The sequence below is a fragment of the Poecilia formosa genome, unplaced genomic scaffold (assembly GCF_000485575.1).
Source record: "Poecilia formosa unplaced genomic scaffold, Poecilia_formosa-5.1.2 Scaffold63, whole genome shotgun sequence".
NCBI lineage: Eukaryota > Metazoa > Chordata > Actinopteri > Cyprinodontiformes > Poeciliidae > Poecilia > Poecilia formosa.
The window spans coordinates 2012392-2036437 of NW_006800002.1; the positions used below are offsets into that span (position 1 = coordinate 2012392).

General features: G+C 39.3%; 1 protein-coding gene across 1 annotated transcript in view; it reads left to right on the top strand.

Annotated features, from left to right (window-relative positions):
- The window catches only part of LOC103139682 (roundabout homolog 2-like), a 73460-nt gene extending 55698 nt beyond the window's left edge, over positions 1-17762 (top strand). Inside the window, exons 11-17 of the mRNA XM_016672621.1 lie at positions 6428-6509; positions 6646-6814; positions 12455-12621; positions 14779-14900; positions 15084-15300; positions 15437-15555; positions 17505-17762. Of these exons, the coding sequence (XP_016528107.1) occupies positions 6428-6509; positions 6646-6814; positions 12455-12621; positions 14779-14900; positions 15084-15300; positions 15437-15555; positions 17505-17747 (1119 nt within the window). The 3' untranslated portion in view covers positions 17748-17762. The remainder of the gene's footprint in view (positions 1-6427; positions 6510-6645; positions 6815-12454; positions 12622-14778; positions 14901-15083; positions 15301-15436; positions 15556-17504) is intronic.
- Positions 17763-24046: the final 6284 nt, after the last annotated feature.

Consider the following 24046-nt stretch of genomic DNA (forward strand, 5'->3'; position numbering starts at 1 on the left):
CCACCACAGGTGAGGAGAGGAACAGGTTTGTCAAAGGGTTTGTTTCATTTCACGCAATACAGTGGGAAAGAGAACCACACCATCTGAAAATTTAACAAATGCTACAATTTTGATCCCAATCGAACCGAGAGCACTGGACTGTCAGATATAAAAACACCCTAAATGTCCCGTTTTAAAGAAATTTGAGAATATGTGAGAAATGAAGTGACATCTAGCAAAGATTAGCAAAGGCATTTCAAGGCTTCAGAACTCCAGTGAGTCACTCTATACTCAAATAGAGAAAACATGGAAGAGTGGTGAACCGCCTGAGCATTGGTCAGCGGACCAAAGTTTCTCAAAGAGTGCATCAGTGTCTCCTCAGGAGGTTTAAAAAAAGGATCCAGAGCAAACCCTAGAGCACACCTGACTTCACTTGCCTCAGTTAAGGTCAGTGTTCATGCAGGAAAGAGCGAGATCTACAGCAGAAACCCCTGAAGGAAACAACCTTAAGCTACAGATAACCTGGATTATGCAGCAGGACAATAATCCAGAGAGAACAAGCAAGTTCATCTCTAACAGCTCAACAAAAAGACGCTTTTTGCGACTTAGTCAAACTCTGGGCTTACAGACAATTAAAATGATGTGGCTTGACCTTAAGCAAACCGGCTGTACTGTGAAACCCTCCAGTGCGGATTATGGAGTGGGACGAAATGCCTTCACAGTGAGGTAGAGAGAGTGTCCTAACTCGTTTGACGGCAGCTGTTATCTCCAAAGGGGGCACAAGTAGATTTTAGTTTTAGGGGGCATTTTTTTTTACTCACATGAACCCATTTTGATTTGGGAAATCTTCTTCTGCTCTTTATTTGAAAACCGCATTTTGTGTTTGCTAACTGTGTTTGACTCTAAAAGGAGTTGAGGATTTCCAACATTTAGCTGAGATAAAAGAAAAAAAAGTACAAACAGAATAAATTTGGCGGGGGGGGGCAAATAGTTTTTTTTATTTTTTTTCATCCTCTCCGTTTAAACTGCCAGGGCCTTCGGGTCGTATCCCACCGATCATCCGGCAGGGCCCGGCCAACCAGACCGTGTCCCGGGGGGCCATGGCACAGCTGCACTGCCGCTTAGTTGGAGGCACCTCAGTCAAGATCTCATGGGAGAAAGATGGAGAGAGGCTGCAGGGAAATAAACCCCGAGTGACCTTGATGGAGAACGGCACGCTGCAAATTGCAGATCTAAAGGTGTGTATGCGTGTGCGTGTGTGTGTGCAGAGTCGCTTTCATTCAAAAGGAGGGAGGGAGGATTGAAAAGGATTCTTTTTAAGTCCGTCCCATCTTCGACAGAGAGGAAAACGGTGATAGAAGCTAAAAAAAAAAAAAAAAAAAAAGAATAATAGAGTGTCTCATCTGTGACCTGCTGTCACGTCTCCCACCCAGTGACTGAATTTTATCTCTTTTCCATCAGGAACTCCATTTTCCCGGGCAAAATTAAGGTGAGGCAGGGTTTCAAAGACCAGCCGTACTAAGGCGCCGCATTATCTCTTGGCACAATTATGTACCAACGCGGTGTGTAATTGTGATGCTAATGAAGGCGCTTGTTTATAAATGCTAATGTGTTCTCCGTTGATGGAAGAGGAGTCAGACGCCCCCACCACGCCCCTCGTTTTTGTCTCGCATGCCCCACCTGGAGGTCAGGGAGCGTATGCAAAAAAAAAAAAAAAAAGAAAAGAAACGGAATCGGTTTCATTAATCGATAGCCGATTAATCATCAAAACCGGCTTTTAATTAGATCTCAAGGCTTCTTCGGCTACCGCCCTGTTTCTCAGCGGTGGCGGGGAGTGAAGTTGGAGCATTAAGCCGTGGTCCAGTGCACCGCTGAGGCAGGGGGAATGTGCCACACCAATGTGCTCAATGGAACAGAAGAGATGCATTAGTGCGGTGTCGAGAGAGGGGGAGAAATGGGGGAACGGAGATGACGAGAGAGAGAGAACGCCTAAAAATATTCACCCTGCTCATGGCCCCTACGAGCGCATCAATATTTTAGTAGTAGTTGGAGTCATCTAAAAAAGTTCACCTGCTGCCGCACGCTGAGCTGTCTGTCAGCCAGAGGTCAGCGCTGCGGAGGGTGATCTCATATGGTCCGATGGTGGTTCCAGCAGACTGGCTCCCGGCCAGTACATGGAGAAACGCCACGAGCGCCGCTCGAGTGTGAAGACACATACAGCTCATAATGTAAACAGGCAGGCTGGTTAGGGTTGGGGGCTCTGAAGCTGGAGCGGGGAGAGAGGAATGGGAAGGGATTTCATTTGTGATTTATCATGATGAGAGTGGAGAATAAGTTAGGATAAAAGCACTCTGATTACTATTTCCTACACTGGACTGATAAGAATATCGTAGATTGTTGTTGTTGCTTTTAATGTGCAATACACATTCTGTACGTTCCAAAAGAATAAAATAATTTCTCATCAAAGTTGCACATTTTATAAATGGGACAGCTCATATTAGTGAACATACAGGATTTCCAGAAATATACCAGACTTAGCAAAGTGCTAATTTCCATTTGAAATCCCATAAAACAAGCACAATAAGTAAATAACCCCAAATTAAGTTCCTTATACGTTGTATTCCTTTCTTAGCGCTTATTGCCTTTATTTCGTTTTATTTTGTGTAATATATGGTTGACTTCCGGTCTTTGATGCTTTTATTTTGATAAGAGAGCTTCCACTGCAATGGCAGCTTAATGACAGAAAAGGACAGAAGACGAGTTGCAGCAGCATTTTAAAAATGTGTCTTGTTATTAGCGGCCACCTCGATAGAGACACAAGGTTTGTTTGTTTTGTAAATAAGGATATTTCTAATGTTGATCGATTGAAATTGTGAATGTGTTTTATTGTAATCAATAACTAGGGTATAGTTTTTGAATCAGAGTTAGTATTTTTAGTGGTGAACGTTATTTTTAGTGTATGTTTGTACATTCAGCTGTTGTGGTGAAACTGGGTTCACTTCAAATAAATCTCACTGGGGGCGTCTCCTACACAATATTTATAAAAAACATTAATGTAATTTCAACAACAAAAAAATACAGTAAAAATAAATAAAAACCATAAGTGGTCAGGAAAGCCTATATCCAAGTGCTACTGTCTTTTAAAATGTTCATAAAACTACATCTGTCATAAAAAATAGTAACTGAAACTTGAAGTTACAAACTTTGCTTGTTTTTCTTTTTTAATATGGCTCTTTCATTCAAGATGTGTTATAAAATGAAAACACCTTTATGCATTCCTGTAGAACATGACCTCAAACCATACGTAACTCCTTGCTCCCGTTTGCAAAACAGATGATTAATTATAAATCTCTCTCTGCCTTCCTCTGCACAAACTTGGAATAATTACCTACCAAAAATAACAAGCTGTGCTTGGTAGGTGCAATAATAAACTTGAAGTAATTATGTGAACCCAGAAGATTCAACACTGCACAATCACAATATCTTACCAGGTATATTTTTGTCTAGAGTCTAAAATAAAAATATCAAAACACACTAAAAAAAAACAAAAACAAAACATAAGAAAAACTTCACAAAAAAAAAAAAGAGTGTGTTGAGACACAAAAACTCCAAAATATACAAAAAAAGAACAAGTCCAACGGGAAAATTTTTCTCACCTCGTGGAAAAAATCTCTTAAGAGAAAAAAAATCCCACAGGAAAAACAACACTTTTTATACACATAACAAAAAAACACATATAAAAAAGACGCCCATATCTCGCGCAAAAAAGACACGAAAAAGAGAGTCAAAAACACACAGAGATATACAAAAGAAAAAAGACACAAAAAATATGGGAAAAGTTTGTGTTTCGGTAGCGAAGTAAGGCACCACTTTACTGGGTCAACATTGGAAAAGCTGCATGAGTTTGAACCCAATTCAAAAGTTATTTGAATTGATTTAATTTGTATTACAGGTCACAAAGAAGGGCAATTTAAATGGTAAGAAATAAAAAATTATTTAAAGTAAGCATACTCAAGTCATAGAGTGAAGGTGAACAGAGCAAAACCAAATATAATTGGTTTTCCTGCTGTCTGCAAGAAATATTCACATGTGAATCAATACGATTCTCCATCCTAAGTTAGTGGCTTGCGAAAGTAATCATACCCTTTTTTTCACACTTTCAAACATTTTGTCACATTATATCCGCTGCTAACAGACAGCTGTAAACACGTCGACGTTTTTGGTCGTCAGGTGACGACTGTGGGTGTGTTTGCGTGAATTCAGGGATGCTTCACCTAAAACTGCTGGAGTCTGCAGTGCTTCTCCCAGCAGCGGATCACTGGCCTGTGCATGCAGAGAGCGGCGTGTTGGCAGTCACATACCTATCCAGAATTATCACCCGGCGCCGCAGTTGGCCTCAGCTCTGCTGGGCTTTCTGATGTGTTTCATTTCTGCTTTGTTTCCACAGGCTGCAGTGCTGCTGCTCTGATAGAGTCTCACTGCTTTAGCTCACAGTGACCGGCTAAAAAAACAAGCAAATAAGCCAACAAAAGTTTATAAAACAAGGAATTGTCACTTTTTTTCCCCTTATGAAATAAGCATCTGTTTTAAGGAAAAGCTTGTTTTCTGATTCCAAAACAGGAACGAATGAATTTTAATGTTGATTCTAGAAATTAGCATAATTGCTGTTTTTAAGAAGAGAAGGTCCATTTGTTTCACAAAGAAACACTGATTTCTGTGACCGGATACGCTGCTTCTAATTACGGACTAGAAAAGGTAATCCGCAAAATAAAACTGGGAGCAATTGTTTCAAAATAATACTTATTTTTTATGTGTGGTGACAAAAATGATAAAAACCTGACATGAAAAAATGCTTTGAACCAGATCTTATTGTGACTTTTTACAGAATAGCAGAATTAGAGTCTGATGTGTAGCATTCTCTTTAAAAAAATATATTTTTATTATATTTTTTTTAGTCCCTTCCTGTTAGAGGTCTGCTAAGAAAAAAAAAAACAATCCACATGATCGTTTCTGAATTTCATGCTTTTAATTTTGCTGTACCGTTATTTTTAGAGTGTGGCCTGATTATACAAAGCAAAGCTGCAATCATTTCTACAAAAAAACAAAAAACAAAACAAGGTATGGGTGCACAATCTTTGTATTTCTTGTGAATTCCAGTTCAAAACTGAACTAGTTTTGACAACATTTTGAAAAATTATTATTCCAGGGTTAACTATGTGCAAGCTAAAGATCTTATGAAGATGCTTCTTGAATCTGGTAGGAGAGTGTCACTATGAAAACACAAAGCCAATACTCTGAAATCAACATAAAGGTTTCAGTTTTCAATGCACTCAGGGACAAAGACTTCATTTTGGTAGACGTGTCATGTGGGCTGACGTGGGTGAAATGGGAGTATTTAAGCCAAAAATAATTGTTACATTTGGAAGATAAAGTGGGAAGCCTGCAAGCCTGAGAACGCCATCCCAACTGTGAAATACGAGGGTGGCAGCATCGTGTTGTGGGGGCGTTTTGCTGCAAGAGGGACGGCTGCGCTTCACAATGTAGATGGCAGCATGAAGAAAAAACATATGGACAACACGAAAGGAACATCTCAAGTTACCAGACAGAAAGTGAAAGCTTGAGCACGAATGGATCTTCCAAATAAACATAGCTAGTTATATTAGCTGTAGCGTCAGTCGGGGAAAAAACAATTGTTTTAGGAAATTCTACCATTTTTCTGAATCTAAAGAAACTACAAAATATATTGTATAATAATGCTTATTCTGGCATTTACCAAACATTTACTTTGGTAATTCTGATTGAGATAAAACAGAAAAAGTTTACTCAAATTTGAAGTCAGAATGAGAGAGAGAGAAAAATCTTTTTGTACAGTATTTGTACATATCTGTTTTTGTTGTATGCAAAATGGAAGTTGTATGCTGTATAATCATTCCAGCTCGGGAAGAAAATGAAAATGAATTGTTAAAAGTTGGGCTGCGACTAACAACTTTTTCAATCATCAATTATTCTATCAAGTATTCTGGCGATTAATCGAGTAGTCGATTAGTCGGATAAACATTGCCACATTCTTCAGACATTTCATCTGGCCACTTTTCACAGACAAAGGTGTTTTATCTTAAATGCAACATGTATGTATATATAGATACATGTAGATATACATGTATATATGTAAAATTAATTAATGTATGCATTAATTAATTTTATCTTAATTAATGCTTTGATTGTATTGTATTTTTAGCATATGGCCATTTTAAGAGTCTGTATTCTCCAGTTAACGATTAATCGATTACTGAATCAGTTGACAAGTCTTTCAATAATCAATTAATTATGATTAATTCAATTAATCGTTTTCACCTGAAGCATTAAAAAAAAGAAAAACTCTAAAATGAGACAGTTATTAGGATAAACTTGCTGGACTCTCTGATGGACTTTAGCTTTTCTTTGGCAGGACACCGACTCTGGGATGTACACGTGCGTCGCCTCCAGTCCCACGGGGGAATCCAGCTGGAGCGGGATGTTGACTGTCAGAGGTACTTTTACTAAAACACTCTCTTACTCCTCACACACTTCATCTGAGAGCCCCGTCTGTTGACTTAACGCGAGAGAATCCGCACCGGTTTCAGCCAAACCAATGATCCAAGCCACCGTCACGTCTCTGTGTCGCAGAGGAAGGAGCCTCCTCAGGATCCAGAGCGTCCGAGTTCATCCAGCTTCCAGGACCGCCGCAGAAACCCGTGGTTACCGAGGTGACCAAAAGCACCGTCACTCTGACGTGGCAGTCCAATCCTCACGAAGGCGGAGACGCTGTCACCTCCTACGTCATCGAGGCCTTTAGGTAAGAGTTTGAAAGCAGAAACGAGACTTTTAACGTCGGAGGTTATTCCTGAACTCCAAGCTATCCTGCAGTTATAAGAGCTTTTAATCTGTTTCTGTTCGGTCTTGGCTATTTAGCTTTAAATCTATAGCTTTAGATTTGATGGTATTTATTTAAAATACCTCACTGCCACAGTGTTTGAAGAAGAATCAGTAAAACCTTGCTGCTAATTGGCAGTCAATAAGATCTTGCCCTCTTATTACATAGTTTAATAAAAAAGAAGTGTCAAAATTTATTAACAGCCAGAGCTGACGCTTATGTCATGAGTTTTGACTCTTCCTTTATCCTTGGGTACAATATGGTTTCACACCATAAAGAAAATGTCAGCTTCAGATTGTGAATACTCACGAGTCTTTTTCTGACTTTTTGCTGTTACTTTTTGAGTCTGTAAAGCTGAAGGACACGTTTTCTCGGCCATAAAAGTTCAATCACTTTGGTCTGCTGACATTGGGACATCCTTATGTTAGACGTCGCCATACTTTTCACCCTTCCATTGAAAAATTAACAGCAGCAGAGACTTATTATTGGTGGAAAAACACAGACGTTGCTGATTCAGTTGTTGCAGTCGGTCATTTGAAAGAAACCGTTGTGTGATTGTTGAGATTAACTTTAGGTTTGACAAAATAGCTAAGAGTCCTTAGAAATCCTACAATCAAAACAATTTGCATGTCACATAACAACCTGCTGTCATTTGATTTATCTTCACAGTTTTCTTCTTTGAATTTGATTCATACTTAGTGCACTTTTTGAACAAAGGAAACTTTTCCTACTCACTTTAAGGCCCTCGTCTTTACATCTGCTGACAGGGTTATGGACGTTCAAGGCTTTTGTTACTTTTATGCAGATTCTGAGGTGAGGTTTAATTGTGCACTCAGAGCTTTATGTTTATAATGAAATGCTGATAAAACAAGGGGACATTAATTATCCTGGTGAGTCTGCTTGCATTGTAAAAACCGTGTGCAGTGGTGTAGAAAATGCAGTACAAAGAGTGCTAAGTACAAGCATCGTACAACAAAAAAGTAAACAATTATTTTTTCGTGTGGTTGGTTTTCTGATTTTTTTATTTTATTTTTTTTAAAGATGATTTTGTGTCTCTTCAAGTTAAGCCTTCGCTTTTTCTTCCGGCTCCGATTTTCTGACTTACTGCTCCGCGATAATGGAGTCTCCTTCATTTTGAGCCATTAAGAGTTTGGGAAATGACTCATCTCAGCCTAAGGGGGAAGCAGTTCTGTTAAGTTATGTTGGGGGGGAAGGAAGTGTGACACTCACTGCCCCAGTGTTTAGCCACGGTGTCCTGGGGAAAGCCAAAGCAGCTCTAACAACCAACCAGGGGGCTGCAGAAAGGCAGAGAGGGAATGAAGGAGCAGACAATTACTGCGGAGGTCAGACTGGCAGCTCTGTCCTGTCCTGGGGCGATCCAGAGAGGGTATGCATGCCAAGCCGGGGAGTTCACTCATTACAGTGGCAAGACAGAGAATACAGAGTGCAGACACACACACACTCACACACACGCACACGCGCACACACTTGCACACACATACATACATTTCTCCTGGCGTCGAAAAACGACTCAGTTAGTGATGGATGCATCTACTCCTGCACGCTTCAGCACAGAGAAACTGCTTTGTAAACGCTTGTTTTTCTGGGATGTCGCCTGTATTTTCCGGTGCACCACTCACAGCCACAGGTTAGTTTCAAGGACTCTAATCCATTTTTTTTCTTCTTAAACAAACCCTTTGTGCCCGCTCTTAGTAATTATGCATCCTCAAAGGTAAGCTTCAAAGTCTTGAGAGTAATAGCAGTGGAAAGATAGCATATTGGTGTGAAAATTGTAGATAGGTGGATACTTTTTCATACAGCGACATACTAACCTTAACTCTAACCCTACCTGAAAATAAAATGTGTCATTTTTGTAGATTTTCAAAGTCTTCAATAAAAGAGACTTTTGTGTTGACAAACTTGTCGCTGTGTGATAAGGCAGCGGTGTTGAGGCAGAGGTTGAGGCTGGTGACTAATCTGTTGGCTTTCCACGTCTCTGATCTCATTTCATTTGCTTTTTCCACCAATGACATCTGTAACAGGAAGAGAACATTACTAATAAGTTCACAGAGCTTCTGAAAAAAACAAGTTGCCTTTAGGTTTTGGGGTACCTCAGGGATGACTACTGGTTTCCCTTTAGTTCTTCATATAGTGATGATGATCCAGGCCATCTCATTCTGAATATTTTCTACTCTAACATACATGATATGCATTCCCTCAAAGCCTACAGGCAATAGCATTTGTTATCTTATATAAAATGTAAATATGGCTCATCATTTTTTAATTTACATCCAACAAAATGTCTGAAGCCATTTTTTCAACTGACAGTTTTTAGTCTTTATCATTTCAGTCTCATTAGTTTAATAGTAACCCTAGTAATCTAGTAATCATACATTTTTGACACATCATACATTTAATGTGCAAGTTAAAGCATCTGCTGCTTTTCCAGTCTTTTCTGCACAAAACATGTCTTTCAAAGCAGTTTTTTTTTTACCAATCTATTAAACACACCACAGTATATTTTCTAGATGACCGAGCGACATGAAACTACTGAAATGGCCCAAAGTGCTGTAGTGACTATGCCAGGCCTTTATGTGGCGCTATAATACTGCAGTGGAAATATTGGGTGAACTGTGCACATAAAACTTTTATGGCAGGCCTATGACATCGTCCTTTTCCAGAAATTTTTTGTTTTGCTTGTCTATATAACAAAGACAAAAGTAGGTAATGCTGTATCACTGACATCTGTTTCAGAAAATATAGATTTGGGTCAAAATAATGCTATTTTCTCTTGGGATCTCTTTGTTTACATGAAACTGTTAGAAATTTACTCTACAAATAAAATTTGATGGATTTCATCAATGTGGATGGGAAAAAAACAAAACTTTCCGTTGTATTATTTAATATTAAAACTGCAAGACCTCCAAAGTCTGGGTATTACTTTAGTTTCTTGACATAAAACAAGTAATGTCTGTTTTTATTAAATATTTCTTTAATGGATGTATATCTCTGCTTTTCCTTGTTTTTAATCCAGTTTTTAAAACATGAAAGCCGCCTCTTATATTAAGTTGGGAAGTTTTAAATGATCAGTTCATTAATACTTCTTAGGAAAGAAAATGCTGAGATTTTCACAAATTTCACAAACGAGTTGGTTGAAATGGTTGAGTTTTATAGGAAAGCAGCCACTGTTGCCACTTAAAAGCCAATTTTAGACTTTCAGTTGGACACTTTAAATGGCAGAACTGCTCCTCCGGAGTACATTTGGTGAGAAAAAATGCCCCTGTTGATAAGGAGGGGAGGGAAAAAAGCGGTGACCTGCTTGTTGTAATTACCTCACTATTTTCCTCTCCACAGAGTTGAGAAAAATGTGAAACAGTGCCGCGCTGTTTGATTGCACCTGTATCTTTCCACAGCACCAACCTGCCGTTTCCTCGACTGACTCCTTCATGAGCCAACCTGCTGCAATAAAGGAGAGAATAAAACTTTGTCTGCAAGCTGAGACCCGCCGTGTGCTTTTTAGATAAAAAGAATCTCAAAGATTCGAGAAACCAGTGATGAAGTCTTTAACTCATCCGCTTGCTCATTCAGTAGGAACTACTTAAAGAATGTGGGGAATTAGTCATATTTGCTCACTTTCTTGCTGAGAAATGATGAGAAAGTCAGCGTATTGAAGAAACAAACAAGTCAAGTTGTACCATTTTGTTTGAGTTTTTAAGACGCCGATTCCTTCTGCCTGCTGGTTAAGGCAAATGGACAATTATTTTTCTTCCCCTCAGGCAAATTACGATTAAATAGGCAAAGAGAAAGCAACTATGCCTTTTGTCTTAGCGAGCTGCATATGGCTAAAGGGTTGTTTTGGTGGAATAATTATTAATCAATCTTGTCTCTTCTTTTTTTCCCCGGCTAAATTGGAAAGAGACCTTATGGCTAAACAACTGGAGTTTTCAGCATATTTATCTGAGCTGAATAAAGACGAGGGCTGGATATAACCCAGCAAAGATTGTGCTGCTCATTTTAAAGGAACTAAATAAGTGTGAGGATCATTTGAAAGTTGTGAAGAACATGGACATTTCTGGTACTTCTATAAGCTGGTACACAAATTAGACTTTTTTTTTTCTCCTAAGTGACGCAACCAAGACTGCATTATGCCATCTCTGAAAATGCAATCCTTAAAGGTGGTTATTATGGAAAGTTGACTCGTTTTTTAGCTTAATATCATCTTAAAATGTTATTCCCTCATCAAAAAATACCTGGGATGTTGCTTTCATTATTTCATGCATGAGAAATCCTTGAGTCTCCCATGGCAACCTTTGGGGCTGCCTAAGCACTTGTTTTCACAAAGCTTCGCCTATTTCCACAAAGCAGCATCTGCCTCTCAGAACCCCCCCGCCCCACCGTCACTCAGCTCCTCCAGACTAGCGGCAGCAGGAATCAGCAAACACCTGGTGGAGCTGCTCATCTGCTGAGCTCATTGTGCAAGCTGCTGTTCAGCCCAAAGCTCGTAAGAATGTTTGTAACTGGTGCAATGAAAAGCATTGTGATGATGCAATGAAGGCGGAGTTTCAGAAAGAGCAGGAGCTTCTTAAAGGGACAGAGGCCAACTTTCAAGTTGTCCAATTACAAAGTCAATTTTTGTTTAAGTCATGTTTTCGGTGAAGTGAAAATCACTTCTGTAATTCACTAAACACAACAAACCTAACTAAGCAAAATGACAAACTAAGAAAACTCAACGGCATGAACTAACAACCTGCTAAGATTATTTTGCATGACGCAGGATTCTTTTCTATATCTTGGCTATTTTTAGTTATTATTTTGGTCTTCTCTGTCATTTTGCAGCTTCTCTATTGATTTTGTTTATATATCTTTCTGCATGTGTATTACTTTGATTGTTACCAACGTTTGACGGGGTAGAAAAATGACAGTGACATAATAATGCTTCATTCACTGACGGATTCAAAGTCTTTATTCATTTTCAGCTTTTCAAGTGTCTCTTTCTAATGTATTTTATAATTTTCTAGTACAACAATCATTCCCTCCAATTGAGAAAGAAATTCTGTTTGACACTTCTAAAGAGAATCTTTACTCGAACTAATTCACCCCATCGCCTTGACTTATTGCTTTGAGCTGTCTCAGCCTCAGGAGATTGGAGTGTGTTTTTTTTTTCTTTTTTATATCTGTCGGGACGACTACCGTGACTGAATTTTACAGGATGTGAACTTCAGATCTCTCCTTCTGACACTGACTTTTCCAATTTCATCTGTCCGTGCTATCACCGGCGGCAATCACTGAACTAACCATTGTGCTCAAACCCATGTCAATCAAGATGAAACGATAAATTACAGAAGCTGAAAAACCCAGGATATTAGAGTCTGTTTGATTATCTGTGTTCTTTTTTTGCGTGGAAAACATCCTCCTGATTAGGATCGGAGGGATTCATATTAGTATTCCGGTCACATTCACAGTTTCTTTTTACCTGTAATCGAAAAGGCTAATGTTTTTTTTCGATTTAGAAAACAAGTTTTAATAATCCCGTTTTCCTTTGTGGTGTTTTCTCTCACACAGCCAGTCGGTGGGCAGCACCTGGCAAACCGTTGCCGACCATGTGAAGCACGAGAGACACACAGTTGTTGGACTTTTCCCAAACACGGTTTACCTGTTTATAGTCCGAGCCGTCAACTCCTACGGCCTCAGTGACCCCAGTCCGATCTCTGAGCCGGTCCGGACACAGGGTGAGGCCCTCACTGATCTGCACACACCTGATAAAATGCAGAGTTATTTAGATGTAAAATAACACCAGTGTTGTAAATTATTTTCAGCTGCTTTTTTTTTTTTTTTCAAATTTGTGGAGTTGAGTTCTGCACAACTCCAGTATAATAAAACATTGCGTCACTGTAGTAACATAAGTATGTACTCCCAAACTAACTCTCGCTGGAGCACTTGTTGATGTAATTTCAGCATTCAGTTTTCTTCAGTCCACACTTTCCCTAAAATATAGATGATCTAATGAAGGACAACTAAAGTCCAGCTGCGGCAGGATCTTCGTTTCATTTGATGAAAAACATCTTTTGGTTCAAAATAAGAGCAAAGATCAAAAAGGAGCTTGCTGTCCAAATGTATCAATCAGAAGAAGGCACAAAAATATACCATATAATCATTGTGAACGTAAGTTATCAATACCACTGGTTTATGCTTAATGTGATATTTGTATTTTGCCAATTTCTACTTGTGGCTGAACATCATCTCACAATTTGAAAGAGTCCTTTGAAGAAAATAAAATTAGGTTGATGATAAAATTAGGCATTTCAGCGTTAAACAGTTTGATCTCATCATAGAAAATAATCAAAATATCAGTGGAAAAATACAAAATGCAGGTCAGCAACTTTAGGAAGGGTTTGAATACTATAATGCAATTTAAAGCTGTCTACTGATTGAGAAGGATATGAAAATTCGGTTAAAATATGCAAAAACACAGAGAAATTATTAGCATTATTTTTAAAAGTATCAGAAACAAACTCCTTTGTTGAATTAAAATAATCAGCAGTACGAATAATTCAGGTCGTATTGATATGTTAACTTTACGTTTGTCTGAAAATGATATTAGAATGAAACTGGAGAGGGAGGCTGCCCAGAGGCCGACGGCAACAAACAAGCTGAGATTTGTGGAAATAGCAGCTGTGTGCTACTTTTGACAACAAACTCCTGTTTTCACCAAGAATCTGGAGTGAGGAGCCGGGTTGCTGGGCAGAAAGACTTTTGTTCCACATTAAACATCAAGGTCAGACAGCAGGTTTCCAAAGTGGGTAGGTGAATGTGCTCTGATGAAACCTGATTTAAATAAATAGCATGCTTCACAAAAATAAGTATATATACAACATCACCAAATGAACAGTGTTCCCTCAGGGAAACATGTAGGTGGATGTATGATCTGTGAGTTGATGTTTTCTTCATTGAATCCAGTAACATTCCTAAATATTCATCCTTTTAAAATCAAAACTTCCAGGTGGTGCTAGAAAACCACATGAAAGACAGTTTTATTTTTATGCATTACCATTATGTCCTTCAAATAGTGGCGCCCCCAGAAGGTTTTCCTAAGGGAGGCAAGAGCAGGCCAGTAAAAAAAAAAACAAAAAAAAAAAATAGGGTGGCACAAAGAAAAAAATAAAGATTTATTCAACATTTATTCATCTAGTTATTGGATTTAGGTTTACATTGGAGCCACCACTGTAGTCAAATAAAAAAAAAAAAAAGAAAAAGAAAAACTTACGGAGAGGATCATTTTAGTTTCGGAATGGTCTATCCAAAGTCCTGAACTGAATCTGACAGTAACTCTGTGGGTGTCACCAGGACCTAACAGATTTCTACCAATCCCAGATTAAATGCTGAAATGTAAGATTATTTAAGAATCTGCACACTGATTGTAGAACTTTGCTCCATGTTTTTTTTTTGTTTGTTTTGTTTTTTTTTGTAACAGATTTATTTATTTTTCAGTTGAAATGTGCAGGAAAGATGTTGCATTGACCTCAAACAACCTGCATTTCCTGTAAAACAGGAGCGTTTGCACTTTCTTAGTAAATCCTTTGCTTTTTACATTTGTCCATTTCCCTCAGTGTGCACTTCCATTTTTGCATATTTAAAGAAAATCAAAGATAGTGGATGTAGAGCAGAGATAATGTGCCGTGCTCTTTTAAGAAGTTGTTTTTCATGTACAGTGTCATAACTAATTGCTTTCTCAGCGTGGTGCCTTTCTGCCCTGAGCAATGTTGAATTTCAAGCTTGTCTTTTATTTTTTATTTTTCATTTTTTGCTGAATGGCTGCTGCTCAGCTGTGCTTTGCTTTGATTTATTTATTTTTTTTCTGGCTTGATCTCATTTCTTTGTGGTGTCAGATGGGAGTCCAACAGAGCAGGGCGTGGACCACAGGCAAGTTCAGAGAGAGCTGGGGGAGGTTTCCATCTACCTGCAGAAGCCCGTGGTTCTTTCTCCCACCAGTGCCAGGATTTCTTGGACTGTGAGTTCGCTTCGTGGCTGGAGATGTTTTAATTATCAAAATGGCGAAAGGCAACGCTAATCCTCATTCATTAGCTTCACTCTCTCCCTCACACAGCGCATGAAACAAATTGGATCTGTGGAAGCCCGAACGCTGCTGGAAGGCGGCTGACGTGCTTGTTTGTTTCCTGCCAACTCTTTCCAGGTCGCCCGTCAGTCCCGGTACATCCAGGGTTACCGCGTGTTTTACCGGATCATCGGGGGCTCCTGGCTGGTCCGAGATGTGGAGGCGACATCCGACTACAGCGCAGTGTTAGCAGATCTCCAGAGCAAGAAGGAGTATGAAGTCAAGATACGGCCCTACTTCAATGAGCTACAGGGCCACGACAGCCTCATGGTTCTGGTCCGGACCCCTGAGGAGGGTACGAGATTACCAACAATGCAACAGATTACATCAGCTACTTCCAGAAATCATGCAGAAACATGGACTTGTAGATATACTGCTGTCATCTAACACTTGTTCACCCATTTCAGCTCAATATTTTCTCCTCTCTCTAGTCTTAAGTGGCCCTCCACAGGCTGTTTCAGTGGTGCAGCTCACCAATAGCTCCAGCATCAGTGTCTCCTGGGAGCCACCGCTTCATAACGTTCAGACTGGCATCATCCTAGAGTACAAGGTGGGTCAATGCCCGGGAGCATAGCGTAGCATGAATTACTAAATCTAGTGTTCTCTGCAACATGTTTTTTAGATTCACTGTACTAAAAGGCTTTTTCCCTTGTACATACAGCATATACACATCTCTTGTGTATAGATGTGCTGGTTAGAGTACCAAACCCTTCCAAATGTCCACAAAATTAGCCTAGCTTAGCTTGCTTAGCTTCAGGTCACATTACCTGTGTTACATTATCTGACATGTAGAATATGTTGGAGTGTTACTCATGCAAAGCTTCCAAAGACACATAAGAGTGTGATGGAGGTATCAGACTAGCAAAGCCAATCAAAACAGAACAAGCTGGTCTTTTTGCTCTTTGATGTTTGCATTTTTTTTTTTTTTTTTTACGCACGCTTTACTCAGAGGTGTACAGAGCTGTTGTTGAGATGGTTGTGAAAAACACTGATTTGTAATTAACAATTAGTAATGACTCTTTTGCTGCTCGTGTGCTGCCAGTTCTTGTTTTGTCATCAGTTTGTCTGCTAAACACTTACTGTTCCTGTCATCTGTTTGGTGAGCGGAGAACGAGAGAGAAAAAAACAGAGTCCTGATTGTCTGTCCATTAGCATTAGCACAACACTGATTACTAATCACCAGGCTGCTAATCCAGGAAAAAGTTCAACTCTATCGTTTTTGACGTATTCTTTCCATCTGCCAACACACGTAGAAACAAACAGAAGGCAGCTCATTTTAATGTTTATCAGCAGAAGGCAGGGATCAAACCAAATCCCGTAAAGTTTCTCATTTCCAAGGAACCATGTGCTGCATTTGTTAATCAAAGCCTTAAATATAAAAAAGCACTGCGTTCCAAATAGATAGCTTGGTGTTGCGGCACAGATGTTCATTATAACCTTCAGCGACTTCATTGCAGAACTTTATAAAAGGTTAATTAATGAAAGAGTCGCTTCCTGAATATCAATGTAGATAGATATGCAGATTATATATAGCAGACGCTGGAAAGAATCTGAGTTGCGGTCATTATGTTACTGATAAAAATTTCCATGACAAAATTAGGGCTGATTAATTTACAAAAGCGGGATAAAAAACCTTTCTATTCTTTCTGTTTTTTGTTTCCTATCAGATAAGAAATTCTGCAGTTAGAATTAGGCCTTATCGACTGAATTGGTCGATGAGGAATGATATCATTCAAGAAGTTTTGATTCTGTTTTCTTCAAGCTAAATTTTGCTTTCAATTTAAAGAGCTTGATTAGGATAAATATAAAAGAAAATTGGCTGAAATGGACCCTTGCAAAAGTATACACATCACTTTAGCTTTTTAATGTTTTCACTTTTAAAATCCCAGTTAAATCCCAACGGATGTTTTTGGTTTATGTGTTAGATTAACACAAGGTAGCGCACAACTGCAATGTGGAAGAAGAGCTATTTAAAGTTTTTAAAGTTTCTTTTTAATGTTTGTAATTAGGCATTGTGGGACATAGCACTTACACGAGGTGATTGACAGCACTAAAACCCTCCTCCAGGCTCTGATTTGTTGTTTCTGATGATGAAGCGGTATGTTTCTGCAGATGGCAGTAGGATATCCGGGAGAAGGCATAGGATCTTGATTTGTTTTTGCAGATTATCTCTGTCATGTTAAGCAAACCGTTTTACCAAATAAGTAAGAAAACTTTTCTTTTTTATTTATTTATAAAAGTTACATAATGCAGCTTTAATCTGGAAAGATTCAGCCACTTGTTGACCTAAAACTTCCACATTTACAGCATGAAAATTCCTGAGATTCTCTCTGGTTTCATCTTTTATTCTCTGCTCTATCCATATATGAAAGCACAAAAAGCTCAGAGTTAAAAGCTATGTCCTTTTTTTGTCTTTTTCAAACCCGTCACAACCAGAGCCGCCTTGTCTCGTACTGAAGGAGCAAACATTAACTCCTGCTCATCTTCGTCTCTTCTCAGATCTGGTGTTTGTCCGGCGACGTGGAGAGTCAGATAAACCGAACGGTGGACGGTTCCGTTCTGTCCATCCTGCTGACGGGTCTGCTGCCTGACGTCCAGTACACGGTGGCGGTGGCTGCTGTCACCAGTCTGGGTGTGGGCGCTGTGAGTCTGCCTGTCAGCCTGCTTGTCGGTGAGTCACTCAAACCGTTGCAGCCGCCAATGCTCTGCAGAATATGGCAGGATGCACTCCCAGCAGGCTGAGTTTACCCCGGGTGAAAGCCGTCCTCCGAGCGTCGCTGAGCAGGTTAAAAACAGGGCGGTGTGCGATTATCACTCTTCTCTGGGGTGTGAAAGATGTTAGTTGAGAATTCAAACTGAGAGGAAAAAAAAAAAAAGATCTTTTTATATTCGAAGCAGTGGCCTCGTGTTTACTTGATGTTTTCCTTCAAATTCTTCCAAACATAGCGTGTTGACAAATTATGGAAATGAATATATATGCGGAGCAGCTCTGGGTGTTTGTTTGCAGGCGCTGGAAACTGGAGTGACAAAATCCGACTGACGACTTCTGGCAGACTGCAAAATAACTCTAGTGACACATCCCTCCACATGCCAATCAGAAACATTTTATACAGTTATCATCCTGGAGAAGTATTTAGATATTCCAGTTAGGAGTATTCTGAGGGGTTTATGGTGGATTTCCATCATGTCCACACCTCTGTTTATCATGTTAAAAAGGAGAATATGACACATTATTTAAAGACCTATTATGGTAATTTGCTTCCACTTTTATTTAATTCTTAAACTAAACAGAAACATTAATTCTGACAATATTTACTCATTTTACTTTTCAAGAAGGTTCTTCAAATCTTGGGAGAATGATTAAATAAGATGGTACGAATAAACACGTTTACTGCAGATGAGCACAAAGCTTGTTTTATTCGTTTTAATATTAATTTTTGATTAAAAATGTAAGTCAGATTTAGCACATTTCAGCAATAAAGCAGTTCAAAGTTCTTTACAATAATAATAATATACAATAACCAACTACGAAACAAGCAATAAGCATTACATTTTGTCAAATGCCAACATTAAATTCATCAAGAATAATAATCACCATAATCAACGTTCCAGTTGTTATGAATCAAAGGCAAATCTAAACAGATTAATTTTTAACATTGATTGTGTTTCGGCTGTTTTGCAGTTTTCTGGAGGTTTGTCAAAGATTTGTGGTTCATTCTCTTTTTGAAATCTATTTCTATGAAACAAAAAAAAACCCTTAAACTTATTTAAAGTATGTTTTCTGTGAAACACGAAACAGAAAAACATCGAGGTTGGATTCTTTTGCTTCTAAACCTGAAAATGATCCATTTATATTAAAGCCAGGAATCAGTCAAACCTCCACATATATCATGTCACGTTTTAATTCATCCTAATATTTTCTTCAAACTGTAAATCTTCTGACAGTCCTGAGAGATTTTAAGTTAAATTGCTTTAATTTGTCTTCTCAAGTTTTCCAGGAAGCTTAATATTTCAGGTAGTGTGTTAAACCTGCCACGAAGTGTACAGTGTAATTTTGGGAAGTCTAACCATTGCTTAGGATGGATGTGAGCAATTTGCATTCTGCTATGAAACCATATCTTTTGCTGCCTACCTTTCCATCCAGCTGTCACTGAGTTGTCTAGCTGTCTGTCTGTCATGTAGTGTTTCCTCTGTCAGTGTGTTAGGGGTTGTGTGGAAGCAAGCAGAGGTCTGAATGTGTGGCCTCATAAGCGTGATAAAAATGTTAAAATATTTGTTTTGTTAAACTTCTACTTCAGTCTAATGGAAAACCGTGTAAAGACGTGTAATTTCTAAGGTTAGAATTGTTTTTGTTGTTTCTAGAAAATCTTTGAGATAAATCTAAAAATATCAAACTTTTTCTGGGCTGAAATTTACTTCTCTTTGTTTTTTTTATATATAATGGCCATAACACGTAAGCAGAAGTACATCTTAGATTAAATCTTAACAGAGATTCTTTTACACATTAGTTTCTTAAGATGTTCACCAAAGCAGTAGAATAAGTCCAGCCTTATTTCTGCCTGACTGTGATAACGAAGAGAAAATTCTCCACACATCAATGCTACCTCCTATATTCTCCTGCCTCTCTCTAACTTTTTTTTTTTTTCATATTTAATTGAATGGATTATCAAACTTAATAAAATACTGCTTTGCTCAGTCCGACCATTTTATTTTAGTATATGGAATGGAAAAATAAACCAAACCTTTGAGAGAAATTACTTCATGGCATATAACCAGGCTCACACTCAGCATTGAAAACATATTTTCATGATTGGTCTCTGATTTGGGGTTTCTCCTCAGTCTTTATTAGTTTTTAGAAACCCAGAGCTTCTTACAGCCATAGTCTGATGAAGTGTTACATCCATTCCCGCCTCTATGTTGCGTTGATTAATTGGATTTCAGTAGACGGGCAGTGGGAAGTCGCAGAAATCTCCATTCCTGTTAAAGTCCAGACACATTGTATTCTGCGGTTGTCACCATCCAGAGGAAAAAGGACGCCGCCGCTGCTGCTGCTACAAAGAGATGCGGCGGCTGAATTTTTGAAAAGCCATTACGTCTCAATGTATCAAATCTCACATGCAGGTGCATCTCAGCAAATTAGACGAACACATTTTCTCTGTAATGAAATCGAAAAGCTGATATTACAGATGTTCGTCACGCACAGATTCGTGTGTTTCAAATTGAAGCCCAAAATTCGGTTTCTCGGAAAAATGACAACAAAAGTGATTTTCAGGACAGAGATTTAGACTGCTGGCTTCAGTCAGCGGCCCAGCAGACACTTGATGACAAAGTTTACAACCAGGATAAGCTGCAGAAGGTCATTGATAAATGAAGAAGAATTAGAAAGCTTGAAATCTTTCACTCCATGTGTAATGAATCTATGGAATATGTGAATTTCACTTTCTGAAATAGATTACAAAAAAAGAAAATATTGTTCTTTTTTACAATATTTTAACTCTTCCTGAGTTAAAATATTGCTGTTTTTCTAAATGAATATGAACTGATTTTCTTTGCATTATTTGAGGTCTGAAAGCGTTGTATCTTTTTCGATATTTTCACCATTTCTCATTTTCTGCAAATAAATACTAAATTCTTGCTTGGGATTTCTGGGACATGTTGTCGTTTTGCGTCCTTGGTTAAAATAGAGTAGCTGCATTAATGATGCTACTGCAAATGTTCTCTGTGGGCATATTCATCTGGAACATGATGTATTTTCTCTACAATAAGCTTGTATTTAGATGTGCAGAGAGATGCTTTAAAGCTGGAGATGCTTGTGCTTCGTGGCACCAGAGGTGACTGAACTTAAACAAACAGTGGACACATTCTGCACATCGTGTTTTCAGCTCAAGGTCTGGTGTGAAAACAGATTTAGAGAGTTGTCTGTGACTTTGTGGCATTATATATTTGTTTTTATTGTTGTTGTTTTTCTTTTACACCAATCTGACACGGATCAGGAGGTAGAATAGAGCGTCCATTGTGATTCTTGCGCAATTTATTCCCACTACTGCTGTCATCAAGACATGTCAGAGATGTTCGTTTATTTATTCGTTTGTTTACGCTGGTTAAGGTGTTTCGGCTTTCCGTTGAGCCTTCGTCGCCTTCAACTTTGACATTTATGTTTATGTTAGAGAAGTCTGATCATTCCTAGCTGCTACCGCTGCTATTTCCTTGCTCTCTTTTCTACACAGTCTCTGCGTGCCACACACATGTTCTGTTCTGTCAACTGAGAGAGAAAACTTTATCCAAAGCCTTTTGTGCTTAAAGCCTGTATCGCTTAAATAACACACTGTTAAATCAGGGTTTAATCGTTGCACTCCTTTAACACAGTCTTTCTCAAACTGTGGTCTCCGGACCAATGGTGGCCCGCGGCTGCCCCCTAGTGGTCCGCAAGGTACTGCACGTACCTCATCTAAATAAACAACCGTTAATTTGCGGTGAAGCGAGTTCAAAGTGTGACGCTACAGCTAGCTTACCGAAGCCTTGTGTGATAATAATGGCTAAATGGCTTAAGACTGTGTCACTAAAAAGAAAACGGTGGAAAGTTTGTCAGGGTGAGTTGCAGAGCTTTGGTTTTTGAACAGTGTTACGATACAAAATATTTGTTTTTCCCAAAAGCAACTCAAGTCTATTTTTGGGGCCTGCCGCAGCATTACATAGGGAAGGGCAGTGACTGCCTTGCGAAGCCACAAAAATGGTATCAAAACGTGCGGCTCATTCCCGCCATGAGGGCTGTTATTTTTATTGGGGATCGGAGTTACGATGGTGACGTAAAAAGCGAAAACCGAGCGAAATTTCCAACTGCCTACCTTAGAGTGTAACTGACACCAACTGCCGCTTTTTTAAAGTGAGAAAATTTGTATCTATGTGGAGAGTTGGATGCGCTAGATGCGTCATACGCTCCCAACGGTTCAAATGGCGCCACGCTTGACGCTTGAAGAGCGCCGCGATAGCCCTCGACGCGCCTCCACATAGAGTTTGAATGTAAACCAGACGTGCCTGATGCTCAAAACGTGTTTGGTGTGAATGCACCATTATATGTACAGTGTCATATTATGTCCATCATATTAGGACCAAGGCCCGGTCTTAATATGATGAACTCATTGCTTTGGGTCAGGGGTAATGTTTAGAGGTAAGATGTGAATTAAGGTTTAGTTAATGTTAGGGTTAGGAATAGACTAGCATTGGTTAGGGTTAGGGAAAATGTCTGGGTTAGGCAAAGTCGCAGCTACTAAAATGAAGGGAAATGAATTTATTTGCCTGTGTCTGTTTTGATTTCCTAAATTTGTGTAAAGCAGGGGTGCCCAAAGTCGGTCCTCGAGGGCCGGCATCCTGCCTGTTTTAGTTCTCTCCCTGGTTTAACACACCTGCATCAAATGATGGCTCATTAGAAGGTCTAAGGAGAACATTGACTTGCTGAGGACGTTGTTACTACTACTAGGGAGAGAACTAAAACATGCAGGATGCTGGCCCTCGAGGACCGACTTTGGGCACCCCTGGTGTAAAGGGTTGAATTTTACATAATGCCCAGTGTTGGCAAAATCTGGGTTTGGATAGTGACCTAGGTTAGTGCCACCTGGGTGTGGGTCGGTGTAAAGGCCGAGCCGGGCTTAGATTGGCCTTCATGCCAATGCCAACATGAAGGCCCTCTATACTACCTGTGGAGGTTGGTAGCATGAACGTCTGTCTTTCTTCAGACCTCCATATTTGATAGATGGTCTGTCTTTCCTCGGACCTCCCTGGTTGATTCAAGGTCCGTCTTTCTTCGGACCTCCCTGGATGATTGGAGGTCTGTCTTTCCTTGGTCTCCTCTATTTGTAGAGAGCCTTCTGTTTGCAGGGTGACCTCTGGTTGGGTGGAGACTCTAGGATGGTTATTTTCTAGAGCCAGTTTCAACTTCACCTTCAGGTCTGCAACCTGACCCTGCAGAGCTTTCACCATTTCCTCCTAAGCTTTAAATTTGGAAGCTTGCTCAGTGTGACTTTTGAGCTGCTCCTCATATTTAAGTCTCACTCTGTATTCTTCAACCATTACTTCTATTAGACCTTTATTGCGGGAGGCGTATTTTTCAGCCTCCCTCTTGAAGTACTCCAGCTGTTGAAGAATGCTCTTGTCAGTTGTAATTTTGGAAGAGCAAGAAACTTTTGACACATCCTTAATCTCTGCCACGTTTCTTCCATGTTCACGTTTGCCTTGCTGGTGACGTTCTTTTTCCAACATTGTTTGCAGTTTTTGAATCTCCTACTGCTGTGATTTGACTTCAGCCTGATATGCAACCCTTTGGTCTCTTTCCTTATGGAGTTCAAAAATCTTATTCTGCAATTCTGTTTTAAGATCGTCTACCTGCTTTGTGAGATCTTTGACGTGTNGCTTTACTCAGAGGTGTACAGAGCTGTTGTTGAGATGGTTGTGAAAAACACTGATTTGTAATTAACAATTAGTAATGACTCTTTTGCTGCTCGTGTGCTGCCAGTTCTTGTTTTGTCATCAGTTTGTCTGCTAAACACTTACTGTTCCTGTCATCTGTTTGGTGAGCGGAGAACGAGAGAGAAAAAAACAGAGTCCTGATTGTCTGTCCATTAGCATTAGCACAACACTGATTACTAATCACCAGGCTGCTAATCCAGGAAAAAGTTCAACTCTATCGTTTTTGACGTATTCTTTCCATCTGCCAACACACGTAGAAACAAACAGAAGGCAGCTCATTTTAATGTTTATCAGCAGAAGGCAGGGATCAAACCAAATCCCGTAAAGTTTCTCATTTCCAAGGAACCATGTGCTGCATTTGTTAATCAAAGCCTTAAATATAAAAAAGCACTGCGTTCCAAATAGATAGCTTGGTGTTGCGGCACAGATGTTCATTATAACCTTCAGCGACTTCATTGCAGAACTTTATAAAAGGTTAATTAATGAAAGAGTCGCTTCCTGAATATCAATGTAGATAGATATGCAGATTATATATAGCAGACGCTGGAAAGAATCTGAGTTGCGGTCGCTATGTTACT